At 37.2% G+C, this 26,943-nt stretch overlaps 1 protein-coding gene and 1 long non-coding RNA gene across 4 annotated transcripts in view; one reads left to right on the top strand and one right to left on the bottom strand.

Moving 5' to 3' along the window:
- SPINK5 (serine peptidase inhibitor Kazal type 5) overlaps positions 1-26,943 on the bottom strand; it is a 76,805-nt gene that overhangs the window by 36,288 nt on the left and 13,574 nt on the right. For both annotated transcript variants that reach the window (XM_086701005.1, XM_086701013.1), the window contains 10 exons: positions 16,497-16,624; positions 14,398-14,461; positions 13,183-13,310; positions 11,697-11,763; positions 7,813-7,940; positions 6,399-6,486; positions 5,164-5,291; positions 3,834-3,915; positions 2,319-2,446; positions 254-332 (listed from right to left, as the gene is read on the bottom strand). In XM_086701005.1, the coding sequence (XP_086557131.1) occupies positions 254-332; positions 2,319-2,446; positions 3,834-3,915; positions 5,164-5,291; positions 6,399-6,486; positions 7,813-7,940; positions 11,697-11,763; positions 13,183-13,310; positions 14,398-14,461; positions 16,497-16,624 (1,020 nt within the window). The remainder of the gene's footprint in view (positions 1-253; positions 333-2,318; positions 2,447-3,833; positions 3,916-5,163; positions 5,292-6,398; positions 6,487-7,812; positions 7,941-11,696; positions 11,764-13,182; positions 13,311-14,397; positions 14,462-16,496; positions 16,625-26,943) is intronic.
- Positions 3,910-9,991, top strand: LOC147584389 (uncharacterized). Of its 2 annotated transcripts, XR_015249189.1 has the most exons (3): positions 3,910-4,071; positions 4,806-4,939; positions 8,915-9,991. It is a non-coding gene; the product is annotated as an uncharacterized LOC147584389 (long non-coding RNA). The 2 variants fall into 2 exon arrangements; XR_015249188.1 differs by lacking the exon at positions 8,915-9,991 and having other exon boundaries at positions 4,806-4,996.

Consider the following 26,943-nt stretch of genomic DNA (forward strand, 5'->3'; position numbering starts at 1 on the left):
TTTTCTCAAATGGGGATCAGCAAGTGACTTATTTTAGAATAGGTCTTAGAAGACATGACTATTTTTTAAGGATGAAAGTTATAAACACTTAACCTAGAAATAGTCACATATGCATGTGTGTATATGCTCACATGTAAACAAACACAAACTGTACAAACGTTTCCTACAGCTTCAGGGGATTTATGAGTTTCCTGAATGCCATCTATGGAGCCCAGGTCCACATGCCTTTGACTTTTGGAAAAGTTTCCCTCACCTCAAAGGAAGTTGTGTTCTTAGATTGTCTCTTATTTCTTGACTCACTTTCCTTCTTTTTCTTTTCTTCTTCTGCTTGACTAAAAGAGAATATAGAAAGAGATCAGTAAGGATCATAGAATGCCCAAATTGAAAGTGATCTCAAATATCAGTTAATTATTGTAGTTAACATTTATTAAGTTCTTACTATGTACCTAAACTCGTGCTCATACCATGAAATCTTCTCAACTGCATGTTGTAAAACTTCTATTACGACCCCACAGGTAAGAAAACTGACAGACAGAATGGATCACTGCCCCAAGGACACTTGCAGTTTTCCAATCTTCCAGTACTCACAACTTTCAATACTCAGTATGTCTCATTACTATCTAGCTTTGCTTTAATCTGCCAGTAAATTCTCTACTTACATCATCCGTGAAACCCCACATAGGTCATTCTACCCCTGAAGTCCTCAAACTGTTAGGAAGTTGCTCTTGGCATTGAGCTGGACCCCTTCCAGAGTTTCGACTCATTGTTCCCACTTTCATCCATACAGACAGCCTACAGTGTTGATTCCACATTTAAAAACAAAAGATACTTGGGTATTTCAAGGCCATAACTCTCCCCTTGCTAAGTATGCCATGTCTTTTTTTTTTTTTTTTAAAGTTTTTTTTTTTTTTTTTAACGTTTATTTATTTTTGAGATGGAGAGAGACAGAGCATGAACGGGGGAGGGGCAGAGAGAGAGGGAGACGCAGAATCGGAAACAGGCTCCAGGCTCTGAGCCGACAGCACAGAGCCCGACGCGGGGCTCGAACTCACGGACCGCGAGATCGTGACCTGGCTGAAGTCGGACGCTTAACCGACTGCGCCACCCAGGCGCCCCATGCCATGTCTTAACAGTCCTCAGGGGACATGGTTTGTATTCATTTCCTCTAAATATGTTTTTGCTTTGGGGCGCCTGGGTGGCGCAGTCGGTTAAGCGTCCGACTTCAGCCAGGTCACGATCTCGCGGTCCGTGAGTTCGAGCCCCGCATCAGGCTCTGGGCTGATGGCTCAGAGCCTGGAGCCTGTTTCACATTCTGTGTCTCCCTCTCTCTCTCTGCCCCTCCCCCGTTCATGCTCTGTCTCTCTCTGTCCCAAAAATAAATAAACGTTGAAAAAAAAAATTTTTAAATATGTTTTTGCTTTTCTGCTGAAGTGGAGCTCTCACAAAGGAACACAAAGTTAATCTGGACTCAGTGCTTACATTTTCTAGAATCCCTTCCATAACAACAACAATTGTCTATTGAAGAGAGAGATGTTGAACATATAGCCACACATATCAATTTACAGCTACGCTAATTGTGGTTAGTGCTATAAAGAAAAGTCCTCGTCACCAAGATGGAACAATTGAGGGGTTAGGGGCATGGAGTAGGCTTCACCATGATTGTTTCAGCTGACAAGTCAACACATGGAGGGGTTCACTGTGCCAGATACTCATCTTTCCTATTCCAAGTCGTTCCCCCAGGTCCTGTGTATGGACTAATGTACCATTTTGCATACTTATATGTTTGCTTTGTGATTTGTTGTGTAATTTTAGATGACTTCACAACCTGCTCTGTAGGGGTGAGATCCTTATTTTATATCCTGTACACTTCCAGAGGAACTCAACCAGTGATTGATATGCAGGAATTATTCTTTGGAGTTGGTTAGGAGTGACATCACCATGATGGCAACATAGGTGGTTCCTAACTTCCCTCCCCCTCATGAGAACAACCGACCTCTATTCAAGAACACGATATGACTGAGAGAATCCTACAACACAGGGGTGAGGCTGAAGCACACACTGGACCTCAGAGACCAAGACAGACTGCATTAAAAGGGTAAGAGAAGGAGCTACACGTGGACCTCTCTGCCTCTCTCTGAGGACAGAACAGGAATTATTCTCTGATAATTAAGACATTGTGCAAAACTGCCACTGACAAGAAATAAAACACAACTTAATTTTTAAGAAGTAAATACAACAAAGCTAACATTAAAAAATTTAAAAAATGAAGCAGAAAGGACAAAAGTCTCCCTCATTTTTCCAGCTACAGCGCTACTCACAAGAACACCTCACACATGGAGCAGGTGTTGCCATGCATTTTCCCATCCGGGCCCTGGATGGGGTCGTTCTCTCTGGTGCAGGGGAGTCTTCCATTCCTCACAAGCTTACGGTATTCACTGCACAGCTCCTGCCGAAACAGAGAAAGCAAGTTGGGGATACTTGCTTTTATGCCTATTCCAAGCAGAATCCTGGAACATCTACAGTGGCAGAAACTAGTGTTATGTTTCTTTGATTCCAGGATTTCAGCTGTGTTTCTCTAACATGTAAAATTCAGTTCAACAAACAAAACCCATCATTTGCTAAGAGATGGGAACAAGTAGAACATAATAGGATGTCAAAATATAATAAATGAGGTGGGCAAGTAAACTCCATTTTAATCTAAATGGAATAAAATAAGTGCAAACATGTAGGTACAAGAAAATCTGAGAATGCAGAGGTTGAGGCCATGAGATCTGATTGTGAAAAGCAGAGAAGATGTCATGGGACAGGAATAATTTGTATGAGACTGAAGAGCAAACAGGATTTTGTGGGTAAGAAGACAATTGAGGAATACGCATACTAGATTGTTAAAACAAATTGAGAAACAAAGTTGTAAACTACATGGGCATATAGCAGAACGTGAATTTCTAAATGAAGGTAAGAAGCCAAATAAAATAGTTAAGGAGGTTGAGGTGTATGTTGCAGTTAATGATGAGCCATTTGTGGGCTTTAAGCAGATTAATATTTTGAAACTTCACTTGTGTTAGGGAGGATAGTTGGATAAGGGAAAGACTAAAACCTAGAGGGAGAAGTAGGAGACTTTCATTATCTAAACAATAGGCGATGGGGGGCCTGGGTGGCTCAGTCAGCTGAGCGTACAACTCTTGATTTTGGCTCAGGTCATGATCCCAGGGCTGTGGGATCAAGCCCTGCATCAGGCTCTGTGCTGAGGGGGGGGGGGCTTACTTGGGATTCCCTCTCTCCCCTTCTCCCTGCCCCTCCACCACTTGTATGCTCTCTCTCAAATACACACACACACACACACACACACACACACACACACACACACACAACCCAAGGGAAAAAAACCCCAAAACAATGTGTGATAATAACTTAATAAAAGGCTATGGAAACAAATTATAACATTTCAGGGATAAAAATCAGGCTTTCTGTGTGCAGAATGAAGGTATTTTTATCCCAACTCAGATGTGAAATTTCCAAAACTCGCAGGTAGAAAATATACACGTAGAGTCTCTGGAAAGTGGTGTGCCAAAGCTAGCACAGTCTGTACTGGTGAAACCAGTACTAGAAGTCAGTTTTTTCAGACTTCAAAGAAGTTATTCTTATTGTACAGGATTAGTCTCTGAAGCAGTGAGAATGGATCAAGCACCCATAGCAGTCATCTCAATGTCATCTCCAGAGGAAAGGGTTAAGATTTCCTGGGAATTTTTGCAGGACAATTTTCTACCCTATAGACTCTGAAATATGTTCAAATTATAGTGCCCGGTAGGACTCATTGGGTGGGTTCCACTCACTGCATATGAAGGTGCTTTTCCAGATTCTCTTTTACTTCGTGCTTCATCTTCAGCCTTTTCCTTTTCTTTAGCTTCTGCTTGGCTGAATGAGAGAAAACGAGAAGAATCCATAGGACCAAAAACAGGCAATTATTTGTCCACATTCCTGCATTGATAATTTCTCCTCCCTCTTTAGGAAGAGCAATTTTGGCCTTTTATCGCTAAACCAATGAGAAACAACAAAATAGCCTCCAGTATGGTAAGACACCATAACTTCTTCATAGTTTTTGCTTAACATTGAAAGAAATATAGTGATTGTGGATTTGGAAAACTTGCTTTCTGTAAATTACCTTTCTTGCCTGAGGTCAGAAAAGAAATGTCATCAATGTCCACAGAGGAGGTATCAAAATTGGTACCATTGTGACAGTATACCTGGAGGCTGAAAGTGGCCTTTACAAGCACATTGACTGGTTCCCTTGTTTCACAGTGAGGCAGAGACAGTTTTGGCTATACTCTTAGGACAGGACTACAACTAAACAAGTTCTCTCCTCTTAAGTCTATAGTCTATCCATCATATCGTGCACACCCTAGCTTTATTAATTCACCTTACATGTATTGCTTACTCATGGCTGTGTTATCTAAAAACAAAATATAGGGTGGTGGGAAAAGGCCAATAATTTTCTTACATTGATAAACCAAATGAGCTTACATTTGCTTGGCACAATGGAATTGCATAGTATGTACAGCTAACTGATGGCATTTCAATTACACAAGGCTGTCAATCAAAACAAAAGACCATAGATTTGAAATGTAAATCAACTACTTAATCTGAGCTCAATCAAATAAACTGGGAGCAATTCCAAATTTTGAAAGCAAACTGTCAATTCTAACTTATCGAGAAATGTCACATTATATATAGTAATATTTAATTTTATAAGGGTTCATGGTTGTTTCATGGGCAATACTAACTCTAATAATCACTTTCTGCTTTAGGTGTTCACTTTGGGCCCTAACGTCTCCAGAGGATGAGATGCCACAAACTTGTACAACAGGTTCACATATGATGCTTCAGCAGTGGGAAGAATCTGATATTTGCACAAGCTCATGGTTGTCAGGATGTTCCAGTGGTAAGAGAATGAATGTCGGGGAAACAGACATATTGGAATAAATAGTTCCCAGCTTTATTGGCTTTATTGCTAACATTCTATGTAAGTATTCAACTTATTCAACTCCTTTCCCTATTTTGAGCCACAGCTTCCCCATCTATGAAAGTAGCTAGTTCTATTAGACCATCTGTAAGTTCCCTTCTCTCTTTGGTGTTCTTTTAGACACTTTGACATTCTATACTCACTAGAAGGCTTGACACATGGAACACAGGTTTCCATGCATTTTCCCATCTGGACCACGAATAGGGTCATTTTCTCTGGTACAGAAAAGTATTCCATCCTTTGCATGATGCTGATATTCACTGCAGAGTTTCTAAATAATGAAAATGAGACACTTTAGATATAGTTCTCTATTCTGTTTATACATTTTAGATACTGTGGAGGATTTGAGTGACAGGAGACTGAAGTTAGAGAAATTATAGAAAAAAATAAGGAAAGAAAGGGAGGGAAGAACTGAGGAAGAAAGGAAGGGAGGGAGGAAGGGAGAGAGGGAGGAAGGAGAGAGTGAAGGAAGGAAGGAAGGTAAAGAAGGAAGAGAAAGAAGGAAGTAACTGGAAATGAAAGATAAAAGGATAGTTTTGATTTGAGAACTAAAATTAAAGGATTGTGGGAAAGAAATCAGTTGAAGATGAGGGCTAGACAAAAAGATGGAGTTACATGAAGTCAGAAGGGGACTAATGAGGTAGGCTGTTTTATGAAATTGTGAAACTGCACACTAGAGAATGTGGGCTAACTCACTGTTAGAAACAACTTAAATAGAGTTTCTTCATGGAGTGAAATGGTCCAAATATCCTCCAGGATACCTTCAAATGTTGGCTTGTCATACTACCACTGGATTGTGCCAATATTTCTGACTCTATGAACACAATGTAGAAGATGAACTGAATCTTGAGGACTGAGGGAGATGTTGGCTACAGACATAGAGACTAGGCAGAATGCTAATACCCTCACACAAAGGGAATCTATTAGAGATATGAGCTAAGTCAGTAGCAGGAGAAAAAAAAAACAACAGATGCCTGGTTAAGATATGTTTAGAAAGTAGAATGTGGTATGATTTTAAAGGGAGCATATTAAAATGTTACCCTGAAGACCTCCAAACAACTACCACACATATCAAACTTTGAATTCAGATAGTGCTTTGATATATTACCTTCATTTAGGAACTATTTTACTAATATGACTTGATAAATTTTCTCCAAATAGAGCTAAAAATTGTAATGCCATAATTATTCTTATAAATCTTATGAATTAATAACTATAAGTCACTTTCCAGAAGATCCATCAGTAATGGAGGAAAAATGAACCAACATCGAAAAGGCTTTCTAGAGTAAAATGTAAACACACACACACACACACACACACACACACACACACACACACCCCACAAAAGTCAAAACAAGGTGATCAAACTAATCATCACCTCAATTTCTCTTTTAACTTTAACTTTTTCTTTAGCCTTCCTTAGGTTTTCATGTGCTTTATTTTTTTCGTCTGAAAAACGCCGTTTCCTGGAGAAAAACAAGACAAAATAAATGTATACAGATGCTTCAAATCTTTATGTTACAAAATAGTCATTTAGGTGAAGGTGGGAAAACAGCCACATGTTCATGAGTTCTAATACAAACATTTTCCAATCATCTTAAAGCTCCTAATTAGATTGAAATCCTCACTCTTTACCCCCCAAATCCCTTTCATTTTGCTTTCATGTATCCACTGCAGTGATCTTTTTTGTCATCTTCCTTTTTTTAAAATCCCCTTAGCTTAAATTCTACCTTCATTGAGAAGACATCCCAGATCTCAAAGTGGAAATGGGTTGTATATCTGTCACTGTATTTTCATACCTGAATATTCTCTTATAGGATAGTTCTCACTCTGTCTTGAAATGTGTGTGTTTGCGGAGGCACTTATTTGTACTCTTTAACTTTAAGCTTCTTGAGAGCAGGGACCTTCACTTGTACATTCATTCAACATTTGGCCAGTAACAATTTTTTTGTCAAGTACAGGCCAAACCCTCGGGCATATACTACAGCAACATACAAAACAGACACATACCCTGTGTTCTTGGAACTTAGAACCCAGTAGAAAAGACTAACAGTCAACAAATAGTCATAGGAATAATTACACAATTACCAGCTGTGATGATTGTTAGGAAATAAAATTAAGAGTTACAAGGATTGATTTCAATTAGGAGTTTCAGGAGTCTTATCCAAAGAAGGATAATCTTGAAATGCAATCCACAGAGGGGGAGACACTAGCTGGCCAAGACTGAGACAGACTTGCTGGAGGACAGCATAAAAAAAAGAGCTTGGAAAGATCAAGGATATGAATGAGTGACAAGACCTTGTCTGAGACATCTTCATAAATGCCATGATTTCTATGTTGTGGGATTTGCCCTTCCCCAAGGTCAGATGCCCGAGATGAAAAGATAAAGTTAATCTCATTCACATATGAACCTCAAGTTTTTGTGGGTGTCAACATCTGCCAATCCAATGGAATAATTACTGAAGGAAAACAAAGTCTTCGTACCTGCTTTTACCCTCATTCTGTATTATGAGTAGCTCATAAAAAGGCTTACAAAAGTGGTGGGAGGAAATATTAAGAAGTATTTTGTAATCCAGTCTTCTAACTGGAAAATCAAATCCATCTGTACTCAGAAACAGACACACATCATGAGGATCTATTTACTAGGTGATATCATGTTTTGTAGAGGGCAGAAAACTGCTCAAAAAATTCTAAACAACAAAGCTGTACCTCAACATCGTGCTTATTCACTGTGCCAATCAATCTCCACTTCACGCGCCCATTCACTCCAAAGAAACTGCATCTATACTCACAACATTTCAGCACACAGGGCACATTTGTTGCCATGCATCCTGCCATCAGGGCCACGAACTGGGTCACTCTCCCGTGTACAATAAAGTCTTCCATTCTTCACTTGGGTTTCAAATTCCTTACAAAAATCCTTCAAAAAGATAACTAATTACACTTAGCACTTTTCTACTCTTTAACACAGAAAATGTATACCATGGATTTATAGTCACAGAATGTCAGGTGTAGAAGATGTTGGTAAACATGTAACATATTAATGAAGATTAGTAAGAAATAGTAATTATGTCATGACATTACTTGGTACCTGTATCTACTATTTGGTTTATTAAAAGGTAAAGAGCATTATAAAGAATAGGGCTGAGCATTTATTTCGTAAAACGAGATAGCTCTTGTTAACTTCCAAGTCTATGAAAAAAGGATTATAAAAAAAAAAAAAAATCTTTCAACTAGTCCCAACAAAGACATAACAAAACGCAGCTGCCAAGACAAAAGCAAAAATTTGTCAACAAGCAGAACAGAGAATCTGTGAGATGTGATGCTTAAACACTATTTAATATGGACTGAATCAAGAACAACCCAATATGGCTTGCAAGGAAATAAGGTGGCATCCAATGACATTACACTTTCTTTCATTTGTTCTCTCTGTGAATCTGTGGCCTCCTTTACTGATGTTCATTTTTATGGGCTCTGCTTCCTTTACTGATATCTATTTCTAATACAGTAGATAGAAAGCACAGAAAATGAATCTAATTTTCATTCACTTCCCACTGCAGAGAGAGGTAAAACATCAAGATTAATATTTATTTAGAAAACCTTAAAAGGCTGTGACTTCCCCAAATGTTCCAAGAAATGTTTGTACCCAGATTTCCCAATGCTTTAGTTCAGTGGTTTCAGGTTTTTCTCTGTTTGGAAATCCTACTATTAGATGAAGGCTAAACTTTATATTTATGTCTATATTTCTATCTATACCTCCCCTAAATTGCTCTAGACTTAGGGATCTCTCATGTCAACAAACATGTTTTGTGATGGTGTATATTACTATATAACCTACAAGAAATGCTTTTCAAAGCCTTTTTCAACTGTGTGACCCTCATTTTCCCATTTCAGCCAAGAAAACATGAGCATAAAGAATGTGGTTTGAAGTCTGAAGACCTGAGCAGCTAGATTGCCTTTAACTCCCTGGGAGATCACAGCAAAGCCCCATCACCTTAGAGACCTCAATCTCACCTACCTACACAATGAGGCTTTTGGAATAGATGCTCTTTAGGACTTTTTCTAGATCTAGTATTCTCAATTTTTAAAAAAGAACTCCTATTTCATGAGGACACTTTAAAAAAGGACTCTAATTGACTCCTAATAAGAAGATACTTGTTTTTGGAGGAGCAGTGGGTGTGCTCCAAACTTCCTGGTTATAATAATCTAGGAATAAAGACATAGAAGACAATCACCTGATAATCACAGCATAGTAACAAAATTACTGTTCAATGGTTCCCATAAGAGAAACAATGATAATTTCAGTTTATAAGTTGTGATTCATCTAAGGAGATTCTGAAGAAATACTTTTGTGAGCAAACCACTGACAGGTTAATTATGGGGCAGTTATTGAGCCATCACTATAAAGCATCCCCATTCAATAAAATCATGTCCCGTGACCCCACCAAAACAATGACCCCAGCTACAGAGAAAAAGAGGGAAAAATAGCCAAGACATGATAAAAGACAATGGAAAAGATCTGTGTTTCTGAAGTAATAAAATGCTCGATATTACAAGATGACCCAACATTTTTGACTGAAATTTAACCACCAAAAGAAGTGCTTTTCAAATCTTAGTGAGTATTCAACAAATTACTGACAGACAACTCTGAATGCTCCACTTTTCTTCATTTAAACTCTCAACATTCTATTTAGGGTGGAAAATACGCTTCACTGAATAGTATTATGAGGTGGAAGCTTAGCCCAGGTCCACCCAAAACCAAAACTGGACCTATGACTATCATAGGAAAACATTTGCCCATCATCCACAAAAATAGTATACTTGCGATGCCTCTCCCGATCTGATGGGGAACCCCAAATGTGGGGTGAAAGAATTCACCCAAGACAGAACAAAAGAGATACAAGTTTATTGAATACATCACAAGGGTGGGGGATAGGAGAGCAAAGGAGAGGCTATCTGCCAGGAGGCAGTGGGGACTGTATTTAAAGAGGGAAAGTGAGGAGGTATGGGAATGTTTGGAATTTTCCTTTTTTGCCTCGTTGTAAGTAGCCCATTTGTTAGTTAGGACTTGTGGATATTTTGAGCTGGGTTGCCCCAGTGGCCTGTCTGTATTCAGCCAGGGGTTAATGTGGGTCCTTCGGCCTTGATCAAATTTCATTGCTCAAGCCTATTGTCTAAAAGCAGCCTCTAAACTTGTATTAGCATGAAAAGGTACAGAGTGTGTAATCACATTCCAACAACAAAGTAAAAATTGACATTTATCCAACCTCCTTAATTTGGAACAAAGAAATTGAGGTACAGAGAGAAGAGATGACTTGGTCAGTTTCACAGAGCCAGAGCATAACAGAACTATGGCTAAAACTTAGGTGTTCTGACTTCTCAACAAACAGTCATTTAGCAACATAATTACTGTCACTGTCATTGAAAGTACGGTTTAATAACTGGTGATTTAGGAAATCAAGTTGTATGATCTACAATGCTTATTCAATTACGAAAGGAATAATTTTTGTATACTAGGTTCAACAATAAAATCATACAATAATTTGAAAAAACTTAAAAGGTACTTTAAAAACCACAATCTCGGAGTGCTTGGGTGGGTCAGTTAAGTATCTGACTCTCCATTTCAGCTTAGCTCATGATCTCACAGTTTGTAAGACTGAGCCCCACATTGGGCTCTGTTCTGAAAGCATGGAGCCTGCTTGGGATTCTCTGTCTCTTTCCCACTCTGTTCCTCCTCTGCTAACACTCTCTCTCAAAATAAATAAATAAACTTAAAAAAATAAAATAAAAATAAAACCTACAATCTCAATATTTGTGTGGGTTTCTTTTTTTGTTTAAACAGAAGCAATACTTTTATAAACATAGGCCTCATTGAATGTAATAACCATAATGGAAAAATAACTCCAATTTGTATCAGTGGGATCATATATAAAATACACCAGTGATATACTGTTTAAAAAACTCTAACTCGGTGTTGTATGGAAACCAATTTGACAATAAACTTCATATATTGAAAAAAAATAAAAAATAAAAAATAAAAATAAATAAAATAAAAATAAAAAAGTCTAGACTTATTTAGAAGTTATTCTGTCTATATTTATGTTGCATTAAAAAAATTTATTCAAAGCAAAATTAATCTACACTAAACCAGAGAGAAGTCTGGGGAAAATTAAGTAGAATTTAATTTGCATGTTTTCTTTTTTCTTTCTTTCTTTTTTTTTTTTTAATTTTTTTAACGTTTATTTATTTTTGAGACAGAGAGAGACAGAGCATGAACGGGGGAGGGACAGAGAGAGAGGGAGACACAGAATTGGAAGCAGGCTCCAGGCTCTGAGCCATCAGCCCAGAGCAGATCGTGACCTGAGCTGAAGTCGGATGCTTAACTGACTGAGCCACCCAGGCTCCCCAAATCTGCATATTTTCTGACTTCTTTCTCTCTTTTTTTCTTAAGCAAGGAGGGAAATTGCTTGAACTTTAGGTGTGGAAATGCTATTTTAAAATTGAATCTAATGATTAATATACTAGGAATAGTGAATGTGGTAAAGTTTGAAATTAAGGGAAACAATTTATTGTAAAAATTAAGGACCATGACATTATTGAATTACCTCAAAGTGTCACACCTAAGTTTGTTAATATTTTGGCCACAAGAACCAAATTATGTTGGTGAGTAATTTACCTCTTCAGCACTTCGTTGAATTCTGGTTTCACCTTCTTTCTTGGCATTTTCTTGAGCTTCTTTTAAGCTGTTAAGAAAGAAAACAGTTGGTCAGTTTATGGCTCAATCATATTTTCAGCATCCCTGTGCTAGGTACTTTCACATCCTTGGCCTTAACTGGTTAAACCGATCCATTTACATGAGACAAGCTTTTCCCTGTCTTGATTGAGCCAGAAAATTGCCAAAGATAAGGAAGGGTGTGAAACTGACTCACTGACAGTCAATTAGAAGCTTTGTTCTGTAAAAGTAGATGGGTGTGGCTCCTTGATTGACAAACAGAAGATTGTTAGGAAAATCCCCTTTAACAGGCAGAACTAAGAGCTTTAATACAATGCTGTGACTACAGTGAAACCAAACTAAGCATTTAAACTATTGCCATCCACGCCCTTATGTAAACCTTTTCTATACCTAGTAAAGTATTTGTTTGCCTTAATGTAAAAGCACCTCTGTTAAAAAAAAAAAAAGCTACATTGAACTGAGCTTCTAAGTCCTCTCATATCTATTACCTACTTGCAGTCTCACCCTGGAGATGGGCATTATTAGTTCTCCAGAGAGAAAACCAAGAGTTAGAGAGGTCAAATTCTCTTTTTTAGCTAGTGCATGAAAAGAAACAGAAACTCACAGAACTGAGGCAGGCTGGAACACTAAAATCACATGCCTCCTAGATAAGAAAGTGGAAATTAGGCTTATTTCCTGTCTGGAAACCGGTTATAATCACTGTTTTGCAAACCTGATAGGATGTGCCCCTGAATTCTATAAGAGCACACTGTAATTTTCAAAGGCAGGTGTGAAGTTTATTAATCTCTTAAATCTATTGAGGTAAATGGAACATTTTAAAGCTTGCTGACATATAGAGAGTCCATACCTTGTTTAACAGCCAGAATATTCAAAAGACTCACTGGATGGTCTTCATATCCCAGCCTCAGTACTCACAACAATGTCAGACACTCAGAAAAAGATAACCCAATTCTTCCCTTTCATAAAGTTCCACCTTTTATTTTAATAATGAATTCAGCCACATGACATTGTTATTATCATCTTAAATTAGACTTACTTTCAGTAAGAGTCTCTATACATATTCAAATGAAACAATGCATGTCAAATGACTGATCTAGATTATTCCATATGAAACTACTTTCTAGATTTTAAAATATTGTGCCTTATAAAACATGGTGCATTGTCTTGTCGTTATAATTAAGCAAATTAAGAGTACTGAATTTAATAACGTAATTATCTCATCCACTTCTTTTAAGAAACACTAGCAGATGACATTAATCAAAAAGAAAAGCCACTCTGAGAGCAAGGACTATTTCACCTTATGAAGACAAAGAATTATATGCTTCATGAAAAGGACTGTATCTCTCTGTGGAGTGGTTCTCAACACAGCAACCAAATGCATCCTCACCAAGTCCACCTACGTGCCCTGCTTGGGGATGACAATACTTACAAAAGCTCAGCACACATCGCACATTTATTGCCATGTGTTTTTCCATCAGGACCAAGGATGGGATCATTTTCCCTTGTGCATCCAAGTCTTCCATCTTTCACATAAGGCCGAAAAGCACTACATACATCCTGAAGAACAGGGAAAGGAACTTGACATTCACCATACTGATTGTAATGCCTTCCACACTGTTTTCAGAAATTTTTATAATTCTCAGTGCTTCTCTGCCCAATGCACAGAGCCACCTGGAGCAGTGCCAGATGCCTAGAAGTAGCTTAGTAAGTACTGCATTAATCATGTGGTTTAGTATGGTGCCCATTTACCTATTCATTTATTAATAAACACAGATACCCTAGTATGTGCTAGAACCAAGGTAGAACACGGTCCTTGCACTCAACTTGCTCATGATCTACTGGGGGACACAAAGAGACACTTAAAATATGATGTGTGGGGCACCTGCATGGCTCAGTTGGTTAAGCGTCTGACTTCAGCTCAGGTCATATCTCATCAATTCATGAGTTTGAGCACCTGATTGGGCTCTGGGCTGCCAATGCAGAGCCTGCTTGGGATTCTCTCTCCCTCTCTCTGCCCCTCCCCCACTCGTGCTTTCTCTCTCTCAAAATAAATAAATAAACTTGAAAAATTTACATGATGTGCTAAATGTCTTGGTAGGTGCTCTATGAGCATAGAAAGGGAACCAAACCTTGACTTAGGCAAAACATTCAGCTAGAAAAAGTCAAACGTGACATGTCTGAGATACTTCTTTCTTTCTCCTATCATCACAAGTGCATAGAATTTTAGCCTAGAGAAAAGCCATTTAATACAAATCTCACTTTTAGATATGGTAACACTGGTACAGTGTGGGTAAGTAATTTGCCCAAGATCTCCCGACAGCAAGTGACAGTTCTAGGGTTTCAATTCAGGTTAAGAGCCTGATGCATAATGCCCTTTCAACTACAAATGTAGTTTTGTTTTGATTGACTGATTGATTGATTTCTCTTTTTCATAGAAAGCAGAAAGAGAGCTGAAAGTCTCACTACCAAAATAAGCGGTTCCAGTTTCAGGAACTATCAATTGCTTTTCATCTAAATGAGCCATGTTTAAATGAGCAGAAGTTGCCTCCTTCCTCACACCCCACCCAAGAAGGAAGAGGAGAGCATCTTTTCTCTCTCTGGTCAGCCTCCCAAGGGTTTCCATCATTTTGACACTTGTCCTCACCTGCTCTGGATTACTGGTCTCACATTCCCCTTCACTTTTTATGCCAACTTGGGACCTGGTTTTGCTGGAATTGAAAGTTAGTAGACACAGAAGTTTAGCATCACAGAACATCTTACCATTCAAAAAATAACTTATTTTCATTGTATTACGATTCTCTTTTACCCTTGAAAACAGATGTCACACTGCATTCTTTTCCTGACTTACTCTTTATAATGAAAGCCTGTGTTTATACCTTGGAGTCAAAGAAATAGAATCACGTTGGAGGGCTAATAAGATTCAGACCTGAAAATATGATTTCCAGAATTTTCCTTCCTGTGTCTAGAGGGGATCCATAACAGGAGAGAGGGAAAAACTACACCTTGTAACTAGATATGCCCCCAAAAAACTATGCTGCTGTCATTGATGGTTTTTTTTTTTAATATACAAATTCAAGTTTATTGGATGTAACTTGCTACTATACTATTCTTTGTTTGGTTGATGCTAATATTTTAGTTATCATGGAAAGTACCTAAAGTCCTAAGAATTTTATTCGGTCTAATAGACCTTTAAACCATATCTGAAAACAGAACCATAAATGTAAAAAAACACTTTCTACTTTATAAAAAGATAAAAACTACAGCATTTGTGTAACAATAAAAGACCAATATAAGGAGAAAAATGAAGTCATTAAAAGCGATAAGAAAAAAGTTATATCAAAAGATATCATCTGAGGGAAAGAAAAAAAATCGAATCCTAATGTTATTGCAGAGTCTTCTAGCAGACAGAGCTCAGACAGAAACACAATGAGCAGTATGCCTATCACTGTATTATAAAAGAAGTATACCAGAAATCAGGAGAGAGAAATTTACACCTAAAACAGAGAGTTAAAGAATCTATCACAGGATCCCCACATAAAGCACAGTAGTCATTAACTGTTCAGTGTGCTCATAATAGTATTACAAAATGCATTATCTAACAAAGCCTGTCTGTTCTCCCTAATGTCTATTTGTGTTTTCATTTATGTTGGCCACTGGTGAGAGTTGAAGGCATAATTTCAGAGTGCATCTCTGAAAATGGAGTAATGTGAGGGACCAGAGTGATTTAATTCAGTTGTGTTTTGGTAAAGATACTAATTACAAGGAAAGATAAAGCTTGCAGAAGCTTGAAGACCAAATATTTATTATATCCTTTACTAGCCTCAAGCACTGGCTCTTAACATTTTTGCAAAAACTGAAGAGTAGACAATTCAAGACTGAGGTCACAAACCAGAACCTGAAAAGCAGGTATGCCATCTTGTTGATTGAAGACAACTGATAACCAAACTAGCATTGAGGGTGGAGAAAGAATCAAAGAGGGACAAAATATTGGACAGTGAGATGCTTTAGCTATGTGACAAAAGGTCAAATAAATGGAAAGAAGTTCAATATTAAAAGTTCGAATTAATCTACTCTAATATTATAAATTACAGAGCATTTAATAAAAAAATACTTTGATGATTAAATAACTCTCTGTGAGAAAAGATACACTCCTAGACACATAGAAATAGATAGGTGTCTGTATGTATATGTATGTGTATGTATGTGCATATACATACATGTGTACTTATCTGTGCATGTACCTAGATATATCAGATGTCTACTTCACAGAGACACTGATAACTATTTGATAAATTACACACAAAAGTGCTTTGTAAAATATAAAGTGTGACACAACATATTTTTTTCCCTAAGAATATATTAAAAGGAGGGGCACCTGGGTGGCTCAGTCAGTTAAGTGTCCAACCATGGCTCAGGTCATGATCTCACAGTTTGTGGGTTCGAGCCCCACGTCGGGCTCTGTGCTGACAGCTCAGAGCCTGGAGCCTGTTTTGGATTCTGTGTGTGTGTCTCTCTCTGCCCCCACCCCACTCATACTCTGCCTCTCTCTGTCTCTCAAAAATTAATAAACATTAAAAAAATAAAAAATTAAAAAAGAATATAGTAAAAGGAGTGGTCCTAATAATTTATGGATGGCTAACTCCCACAAAATGAACTGATATTTTAAAGACTGTAAGAAAAAAATGTGTCCTGTAATTATTCGGAGAGCATGCATTAGGGAGAAAGTCTCCTGCAGATACTCACGCGTTCTCAGCACACAGCATACATTTGTTGCTGTATGTTTTCCCATCAGTGCCACAAACAGCTGCATAATCCAGAGTACAGATAAAACCCCCATTTCTTTCTCCTTTTCTGAAATCATCGCAATTCAACTGCAAGAGACATTATCAAGGAACATCAAAATACAAGAGATAAAATATTCCTTAGGTACATAAATGAGTTAATATTTTAAACCCACAACAATATAACTACACTGGAGAACAAAACAGGTTTAGGAGACTATAGTACACTAAAAAAGTCATCGATAATAAAACTTGGTCCAAGAACAGAGATACAATTAGATTTCAGGAGAAAGAATTTCTATGTGATTTCAGTAGGGCAAGTCAGGCACCTCTGTGAAATTTAGTTTCCTGTTTGTCTGTCAAATCCTGCCTGTCTTCTCTACAGAGTAGTAATGAGGCCGAGTAGATAATGGATATGAAAACTCTCTGTAACTATAGGCTGTAACAAAGTTTTTATCATTACAGATGAGGATAGTGATCAGAAGCCAGATTGCTGGGTTCATAATTCTAACTCTCCCACATACTGGCTTTGTGATTTGGGAGTTACTTAACCCCTCTGGGCTGTAGTGTTCTTACTTGCAAAATGTGTACAATATTACTAACTTCTTAGGATTACAAAGAGGTTTCATTGTATGAATACATGCCCAGCACTTAGAATAGTGCATGGCATTTCATAACCATTGACTGTTGTTGTTTTGTTGTTATTTTAAACATTTTCCCCACAGACAATCAGGCCAATAAGACTAAACAACCTTTTTTGGATGACGGAACAAATGCCCAAATCTCAGCTCTAGTGATATGACATGTACTTAGGGACACAGCTGTGCAGGGAGAGAGCAACAGCTTGAGGTGATACCTGGAGACCAGCGTTTGAATCTCAGACCTGCCACCCACTCACTTCACCTCTTTGAACCTCGCTTTCCTCCTTGCCTGACAAATGGAAATTCACACCCAGTCCATATTACAGATTTACGCTGGGGATCAAGTGAACACTTGAGAAACCTTATTTGGCAACACTATTGTGACATGAGTTAACTAAAGAAGACCTCAAGTTAACTTGCATTTAATTTCTATCTAAAAGCAAATAATAACACTAGGTATTTTTTCAGTTATCAGAGGGCAACATAAATTTTTGATGTTATTGTCATAACAAAAATATTTTAAACTTTTTTTTTTTTTTTCAAAGTTTATTTATTTTTGGGACAGAGAGAGACAGAGCATGAACGGGGGAGGAGCAGAGAGAGAGGGAGACACAGAATTGGAAACAGGCTCCAGGCTCTGAGCCATCAGCCCAGAGCCTGATGCGGGGCTCGAACTCACGGACCGCGAGATCGTGACCTGGCTGAAATCGGACGCTTAACCGACTGCGCCACCCAGGCGCCCCCATAACAAAAATATTTTAAATGTAAATGCGGAAAACTTACAATGTATAGACCTGTGACCTAGTATGTCACACAATACAAAGAATAAAAGTACAATGGATACAAATATATAATGAATTTGTGAACCAAAGGTGACATTGAGGACTTCGGAAAGACAATAAAAAAGGAAAAAGAATGTAGAATAGTAAAGAAAAGCTATGGGACATGCCCAACTATTCATGTCATATGTTTAGGAAGAAGTTAAAATAGAGGCAAAACAGGGTAAGTAATGGCTCTATGTGTTATTTCACTTTTTCGGTTGTTCATTTGTTCATTTGCATTCTGATGAGAAGACAAAGACCATAAATACAATCATTTTAAATTATAATAAATGCTATGAAAAATGAACTGAACAATACCCACAATAGTGGCGATTTTAAATACACTGTCGAGAATGGTCTCTCTGTAAAGGTAACATTTGAGGTGAGATGGGATTAATGAGAAGGAGCCAGCCACTGAAGATCTGAGGGAAGACTATTTCAGGCATAGAGAAACTACAATTGCAAAGGATTTGTGATAGGAACTAGATCGTCCTGTTTAAGAGGCACCAAGAAGTGTGGTTGAAGTAGAAGGAAAAAGCAGGAGAGCTGCTGGCTTTCTCTCTAAGGTCATTTCTGGAGAAACGACAGAAGCATGGGTGATAGGGATTGATTTTATTAACTTGGGACAATCACTGTGATTCCCCTTCACCAGCAAAAGCAAAGGCAGCATACTAGGTCACAGGTGTTGGCAGGGTGATGACAGGGCCGATCAAGAGCCCAGCTGTGAGGTGATGAGAACAGGTGCAGGTAGTTACTACTCCACTTCCTCCTCCCCCTCCAAACTCCAAGGGCTGGTAGATCACAACCTACAGAGAACACCTCTTCCTATTGCTAACAGATTCTGAGAGTGGACAGATGGATTTCTAACCTGTGGAGTAGGGAACAAACTGGAGGAGTAACACTGGTTCCAGAACATTCTGATCTGGGCTTCATCCCTTTTCCTATCCTTACACTCAACAGGAGAGGCAGAGCCTGAAGTGTGGCCTTAAACACCATCTCACTCACTGTAGCAGAAAAAGTAACTAAAGCTATCATGAAATCGTAAGAGTAAAAATATTTGTATACATGAGAAGCAAAACAAAGTAAAAGAAATATGGTAATGTGAGCAATATTCAGTATCAGTTGAAGCAGAATTATTAAAATGCATAGAAAAATAATTCATCAAGAGTGTAACTATGCTTTAGAGAGATAAAACATCTTCAACGTGAAATAGGAAAAAAGTTATAATGGGAAAAAACTGGAAGTTTTAGATATGGAAATATTTAAACGGCAATAAATAAAACAATATAAAGAATAAAAGGATAGGTGCACATACCTAATGAATTTGTGAACCAGACAATCAGATCAAGAAACTCTAATAAAAGGCAATGATAAAGGAAAACAAAATTTAAAATAAAAAATTTAAAGAACATGGTGAATAGAATTAGAAGTCCCCCAAAGGAGGCAAACATATATAGACAATAATATTTGAAGAAATAGGGAACATTTCTAGAACTAATGAAAACTGAAAAAACAAGAGAAAGAGAAATAGACATAGCAAATCAAAAATAGCATCTGGTCAATAACAAATTGGGGGAGGTTTAGGGAATTTTAAGCAAACCAGACTAGCCTAACATATGTTAGGGGAGAAAATACAGATATTGACAATAAACAAAGATGTTAGCAATAGTGATAAATAATTATAAATATGGATATTTGGTTAAGGGTAGTCATAATAAGAACAAAAATAGATATGCGACCTTTAACTCATCATCACACAAAAGCTGGAAAGAAGAGACTACTTTTAAAATATGTTTTTATTAAAGTCTGGTAACTGAAACTATGAAACATTAGGAGAACCAAGTCCTAGAAAAACAGAAATAACAAACTGTAAATGGGCTAAACACACAAGTTAAAATATAATTTGTTATTGGATTTTAAAAATTAGGATCAAATCAGGTATGGATGATAAGAGAAAAGTTAACATTAAAAAACACACAGATACTAAAACAACAGGATAAGAAAGGATACAAGGTAAAAATGCAGTAATATTAATACGAAAAATATAGAATTCAGTTCAAAATGCATCATAAGTGACAAAGAAGGACTCTATGTAAAGTAAAAGAAAAAGCAGAACATGAAGACATAGTAATCACTGAGCATTCATTCAGTTAATTAAACAGGCTTTAACTATGTCAAACTACAACCATCAGAATGTGATAGAATTAGATAACCAGGGGGCGCCTGGGTGGCTCAGTCGGTTGAACATTCAACCCTTGATTTTGGCTCAGGTCATGATGTCACAGTTCATGAGATCATGCCCTGCGTCGGGCTCTGGGCTGAAAGCATGGAGCCTGCTTGGGATTTTCTTCCTCCCTCTCTCTGTCTCTCTTTGTCTCTCTTTCTCTCTCTCTCAAAAATAAACTAAAAAAAAAAAAAAAAAAAAAAGAATTAGATAGGGGTGCCTGGGTGGCTCAGTCAAGTGACTTCAGCTCAGGTCATGATCTCACTGTTCATAGGTTCAAGCCCCGCATTGGCCTCTGTGCTGACAGCTTGGAACGTGGAGCTTGCTTGGGTTTCTGTGTCTCCCTCTCTCTCTGCCCGCCCCCCGCCCCGTCAGTCTCTCTCTCTTAAAAAAAAAAAAATATTTTAAAAAATTAAAAAAAAAAAGAATTAGATAAATCAGTAGCTGGAGTTACAGACTTTAGCATGCACTTCTCAGAAATTGATAGATCAAGAGTAAAAAGTTAAGATGCTTAAGCCATTAGATTTTGATAGAAAACTACATCCATGACACAGAAAATAAACACTTTTTCCAAGACATAAGAAACATTTATAAAAGTTGAATACTTATTAGGTCACTAAAAAAGTGTTAGGAAATTCCAAAGGATCAATGTCATATGATCTATGTTCTCTGACCAAAATTCAATAAAATCAAAGTTAATTTAAAATAGGCAAAAATCAAATAATCAAATCAATAATATAAAGAATGTATTACTGAATAACTTTGCAAGGGAGGAAAATTAAAGAATGTTTGGCAAAGAATGACAAATGGAAACACTTAAAGTACCAATCTTTAGATAGTCATTAATATCTTTAAGTACCCCAGTCATAGAATTTTAAAAGTTAAAAATTTTAAACGAGGTATTGTACAATCCATTATAAGATGTGCAGGAGAACAAGGTTAAAGAAACAAGAATGAGTGACACAGATAACATAAACAATAGAGAAGATAAACAAAAACAGCTGGTAAGATAGATTTCTAGTACAATTGATATGAGAAAGAGAAGATGGCAATAAAAAATACAAGCAATGACCATTGAAAATAACTGTGTAAATGTTGAGATATACATACAATAAAAGCATATTAGGAGTATCCATATGCTAAAACATCTGAAAACCAAAATGGAGACATGGCTTAAAAAAAAGTGTAAAACACTCTCCATTGTTTAATAAGAAAAGTTGAACAGACCAAAAGCATTAATCCAACTGATATACTGGTCTGAGATAATCCCTCCCCAAAATGCCACAGTCCTAATAGCCTTAAAATCCATTTTTCTAAAGTTTTAAATTAAGAGGAAAACTTATATTGAATAATAATAATTTATGTTATTCCAAAAATTGAGAAAGCGTGTAAACTGAAAAACAATTACAGTTTTACTGAGGTTTTACTTAACATAAAATTCATGAATTTTAAGTGTACAATTCAATGATTTTGGGTTAATTTATGGAGTTTTACAACCATCACCGTAACTCAGTTTTAGAATAAGTCTGTCACCCCAAGGGATTTCCACTATGACCACGAACAGTTAATCCCAGTTCCCAGCTCTAACCTTAGGCAACCACAGAATTTTCTGACTATAAATTTACCTTTCCTCTATATTTCTTATAAATGGAATCATAAATATGCAATTATTTGACTCTGGCTTTCACTTTGCCTAATGTTTTTGAGGTTCATCCATATCATAACTTTCTTTTTATTTCAGAATAATATTTCATTCTATAAATGTAGCTCATTTTGTTCCATTACCAGTGGACTTTCAGACACTTAGATCATTTCTAGTTTGGGATTATTAAAAAGAATGCTGTTATGAACATTCACATGCATGGCATATGTATGGACATATGTTATCACATCAGTGGGGCAGATTCCTAGGGCCAAACTTGCTAGGTCATATGGTCAATTATGTTTCACCTAAGAAAGTGACCACCTCTTTTCTAGAGTAGTGGCATTTTTCACCCCCCTTAGGGAACTAGAGGCAGATAGAGGGGGAGGGAGAGAGAATTTTAAATAGGCTCCACACTCAGCGTGCAGCCCCACTTGGGGCTCGATCCCACGATCCTGAGATTATGACCTGAGTCGAAATCAAGAGTCAGACACTAAACCCACTGAGCCACCCAGGTGCCCCCAGTGTAGCTGCACTCTCGAGTACTCTTACCAGAAATCTGCAAGTGTTCCAGTTTCTCCACAATCTTAAAAACATTTTGGGTTTTGTTTTTTTTTTTGTCTTTATGATTATAGCCATTGTAGTGGGTGTGTAATGGCACCTCATTGTGGTTTTAATGTGCATTTCCCTACATAATAGCAATGTAAAACATCTTTTTAAGTGTGCACTAGCCATTAAGATGTTTTTAGTGTAACAGCTCTTTTTTATTTATTTATTTATTTATTTATTTATTTATTTTTTCAACGTTTTATTTATTTTTGGGGCAGAGAGAGACAGAGCATGAACGGGGGAGGGGCAGAGAGAGAGGGAGACACAGAATCAGAAACAGGCTCCAGGCTCAGAGCCATCAGCCCAGAGCCTGACGCGGGGCTCGAACTCACGGACCACGAGATCGTGACCTGGCTGAAGTCGGACGCTTAACCGACTGCGCCACCCAGGCGCCCCAGTGTAACAGCTCTTTTTAATTGAATTGTCTTCTTATGTCTGAGCTGTAAGCGGTCCTTATATATTGCAGATAGAAGTCTTTTACCCAATATATGAATATATGAAAATCAGAAATTTTCTCCCAGTCCATAGTTGCTTTTCTGTTGTTTCAAGGATTTCATTTGAAGCCCAAATGTTTGTATAGGCATACTTTGGAGACATGGCAGGTTTGGTTCCAGACCACCACCATAAAGCAAATACTGCAATAAGGCAAGTCAAATGAATTTTTTGATTTCCCAGTACCTGCAAAAGTTATGCTTACACTATGCTAGTGTTTTAAGTGTGCAATAGCATTACGTCTAAAAAACACCATGTACATACCTTAATTAAAAGATAGGTTTTTTTTTTTTGGCTAAAAAATGCTAATCATCGTCTCAATTTTCAGTGAGTCTTCATCTTTTTGCTAGTTGAGAGTCTTGTCTCAGTATCAATGGCTGCTGATAATCAAGGTGGTGGTTGCTGAAAGCTGGTGTGGCTGTTGCAATTTCTTAAAATAAGACAACGAGGAAGTGTGCCATATCGATGAGCTCTTCCTGTCATGAATGATTTCTCTGTGGCATGCAATGCCATTTGGACTTCTTTCAAAATTGAAGGCAGTCCTCTCAAACCCTGCCACTGCTTTATCAACTAAATTTATGGAATATTCTAAGTCCTTTGTTGTCATTTCAACAATCCTCACAGCGTCTTCACCAGGAGTAGATTCCAGCTCAGATTACTTTCTTTGCTCATCCATGAGAAGTGACTCCTCATCCGTTCAAGTTTCATCACAAGATTGTAGAAATTTAGTCAGATCTCAGCCTCCACTTTTAATTCTAGTTCTCTTGCTCTTTCCATCCCATCTATAGTTGCTTCCTCTGCTGAAGTCTTAAACCCTTGAAAGTCGTCCATGGAGGTTCTCAACTCCTGTTAATATTGATACTGTATTTTGACCTCTTTCCATGAATCATGAATGTTCATGAATGTCAATTTCTACCAAAGAAAAAGCTTGCTACAGGATTTTGGTAGGGAAGATGTTGAATTTATAGATTACTTTTGGGAGAATTGTCATCTTGATAATAATTTCTCGATTGTTCATCATTAGTATACAGAAATAAAATTGAATTTGCATTATTTATTTGCATGCTGAAATCTTGCTAAACTCATTTATTAGTTCTAGTTTATTTTCTTTTTGGATTTTCTATATATAGTATCATGTTCCTACAATGAAAAAAATTGGTTTTTTTTCCCAAGCAGAATGTCTTTAATTAACTAAAACATTTTGCTTAATAAATTGGCTATACCCTCCAGTTCAATGTTGAATAGAAGTGGTGTGTTGAATAAGAGCGGTAAGAACAACCATCTTTGCTTTCTTCTCAATCTCTTTGGCCTCTAATCATTAAGTATGATTTTAGTTATAGGTTTATCATAGATGTCCTTTATCAGCTGAGAAACTTTTGTCTATTGGTAGGTGTGTGTGTGTGTGTGTGTGTGTGTGTGTGTGTGTATGTGTGTGTGTGTGAAAGAGAGTGTGTTTATCTTGAATGAGTGTGGAATTTTGTTAAATGCCTTTCTGCATCTATTAAAATAATCGTGTAGTTTTGCCTTTATCAATGTGGTGTAATAGATTTTCTGTTGTTAAACCAATCTTGCATTCCTAGAGTAATTCCTACTTGGTCATGGTTTTATCTTTTTTATGTCGTGGATTCTGTTTGCTAATATTTTGTTAAACATTTTTCCATGTACGTTTATAAGTAATATTTGCCAGTAGTTTTTCTGTAGTTGTGTTATCTTCCTTTGTTTTTTAAAAACTTTTAAATAATGTTTATTATTTATTTTTGATAGACTGGAGGAGCGGCAGAGAGAGAGGAAGACACAGACTCTGAAGCAGGATCCAGGATCTGAGCTGTCAGCACAGAATCTGATGCAGGGCTCGAACCCTACAAACTGAAATATGACCTGAGCTCAAGTTGGATGCTTAACCAACTGAGCCACCCACATGCTCCACTTCCTTTGGATTTTGTATCAAAATAATACTGTATGGTGTTACTTCTTCTACTTCCTGAATGAGTCTATAAAATATTGATACTGTTTCTTCTTTCATTATTTGCTGGGGATCACCACTAAAGTCTGAACTTTTCTTTGATTTAATCATGGATTCAATTTTTTTTGCTTGCTATACATGTATTTTGATGTTCTAATTTTGGGGTCAGTTTTTAATAATTCATTTATTTCTAGGATTTCTTCCATTTCATGTCAGTTGTCTACTTTTTTGTGGCACAAATTTATTCGTAATACTCTACTATAATCCTTATAATTTCTCCAGGGCATATATTGATATCCCAAATTGCATTCCTGATTTTGGTAAGTATTGTCTTCTCTCTCTCTCTCTCTCTCTCTCTCTCTCTCTCTCTCTCTCTCTAGGTCAATTTACTTAAAGATTTGTCTCAAGGAACCAATATTTGGTTTATTAACTTTTCCTATTGTTTTAATAAAGTTTCGTATTTTATAGATTTCTGCTCTAGTCTTTATTATATCCTTCCTTCTGCTTGGTTGAGATTTAGCTTGCTCTTCTTTTTCTAAGCTTCTTTTTTTTTTTTTTTTTTTTTTTTTTTTTTTTTTTTTTTTTTTTTTTTTTTATTTTTAAAAATTTTTTTTTTTTTCAACGTTTATTTATTTGTGGGACAGAGAGAAACAGAGCATGAACGGGGGAGGGGCAGAGAGAGAGGGAGACACAGAATCGGAAACAGGCTCCAGGCTCTGAGCCATCAGCCCAGAGCCCGACGCGGGGCTCGAACTCGCGGGGCTCGAACTCGCGGGGCTCGAACTCACGGACCGCGAGATTGTGACCTGGCTGAAGTCGGACGCTTAACCGACTGCGCCACCCAGGCGCCCCTTTCTAAGCTTCTTAATGCGGAAGTTAAGATGATTAACTTGTGAACTTTCTTCTCTGATTTATGCATTTAGAGCTCTATAGAATGCTTTAGCTAAATGCCTAAGTTTCGAATTGCTATGTTTTTAAAAATTTTATTCAATTCAACTTGTGTTCTAATATCTGTCAGGAGTGTTTCTTTTATCCATCAATTTTTTTTAAAAATTTGCTTAACATGCAAATATTTGGGAATTTCCAGAATTTCTTTCTCTTGCTGGTTTTATATTCAATTCTATTTTTCAGAAAACATACTTTGTATGATTTTAATTCTTTTAAATTTATTGAGATACGGGCTCCCAGGTGGCTCAGTTGGTAGAACACCCAACTCTTGATCTCTGCTCAGGTCATGATCCCAGGGTTGTGGGATCAGCCCTGCATTGGGCTCTGGGCTGAGCATGAAGCTTGCTTAAGATTCTCTCTCTCTCCCTCTCCTCCTTCTCCCACACTTACACTCTCTCTCACTCTCTCTCAAAAAAATAATAGATTTGTTGAGATAGATATCTTATAGAATGTTCCATTGTTTCTTAAAAAGAATGTACCTTCTGCAATCATTGGGGAAATACTCCCTATATTTCAGTTAATTCATAGTGTTGTTCAAGTATTCTATATCTTTGATGGTATTTTCTCTAGTTGGCTCTTTCAACTTTTAAAAGTAGAGTATTAAAATTTCTGACTATTATTGTTGAATTGTCTCTTTCTTTACTTATAGCATATTTAGTTTCACACATTTTGAGCTTCTGTGAGTAAGAGCAGTTATAATTGTTATATCTCCTGATGTATTAATACTTTTAAAATTATAAAATTTCCTGGGGTACCTAGGTGGCTCAGTTGGTTGAGTGTCTGACTTCAGCTCAGGTCATGATCTCACAGTTCGTGAGTGTGAGCCTTGCGTCGGGCTCGCTGTTTTCAGCACAGAGCCTGCAGAACCCACTTTGGATCCTCTGTCATCCTTTTTCTCTCTGCCTGCCCATGCTCTCTCTCTCAAAAATAAAAATAAAAACATTAAAAAGATAAAATTATAAAAGGTCCCTATTTGTCTCCAATAATATTTGACTTAATGTCTATTTTGTTAGATAGTAGTATAGCAAATCCTGCTCTTTAGTGTTATACTTGTCATGGTATCACTCTT

This window comes from Puma concolor, chromosome A1 (assembly GCF_028749965.1).
Source record: "Puma concolor isolate L17-30 chromosome A1, mPumCon1.1.hap2, whole genome shotgun sequence".
NCBI classification, from domain to species: Eukaryota; Metazoa; Chordata; class Mammalia; order Carnivora; family Felidae; genus Puma; species Puma concolor.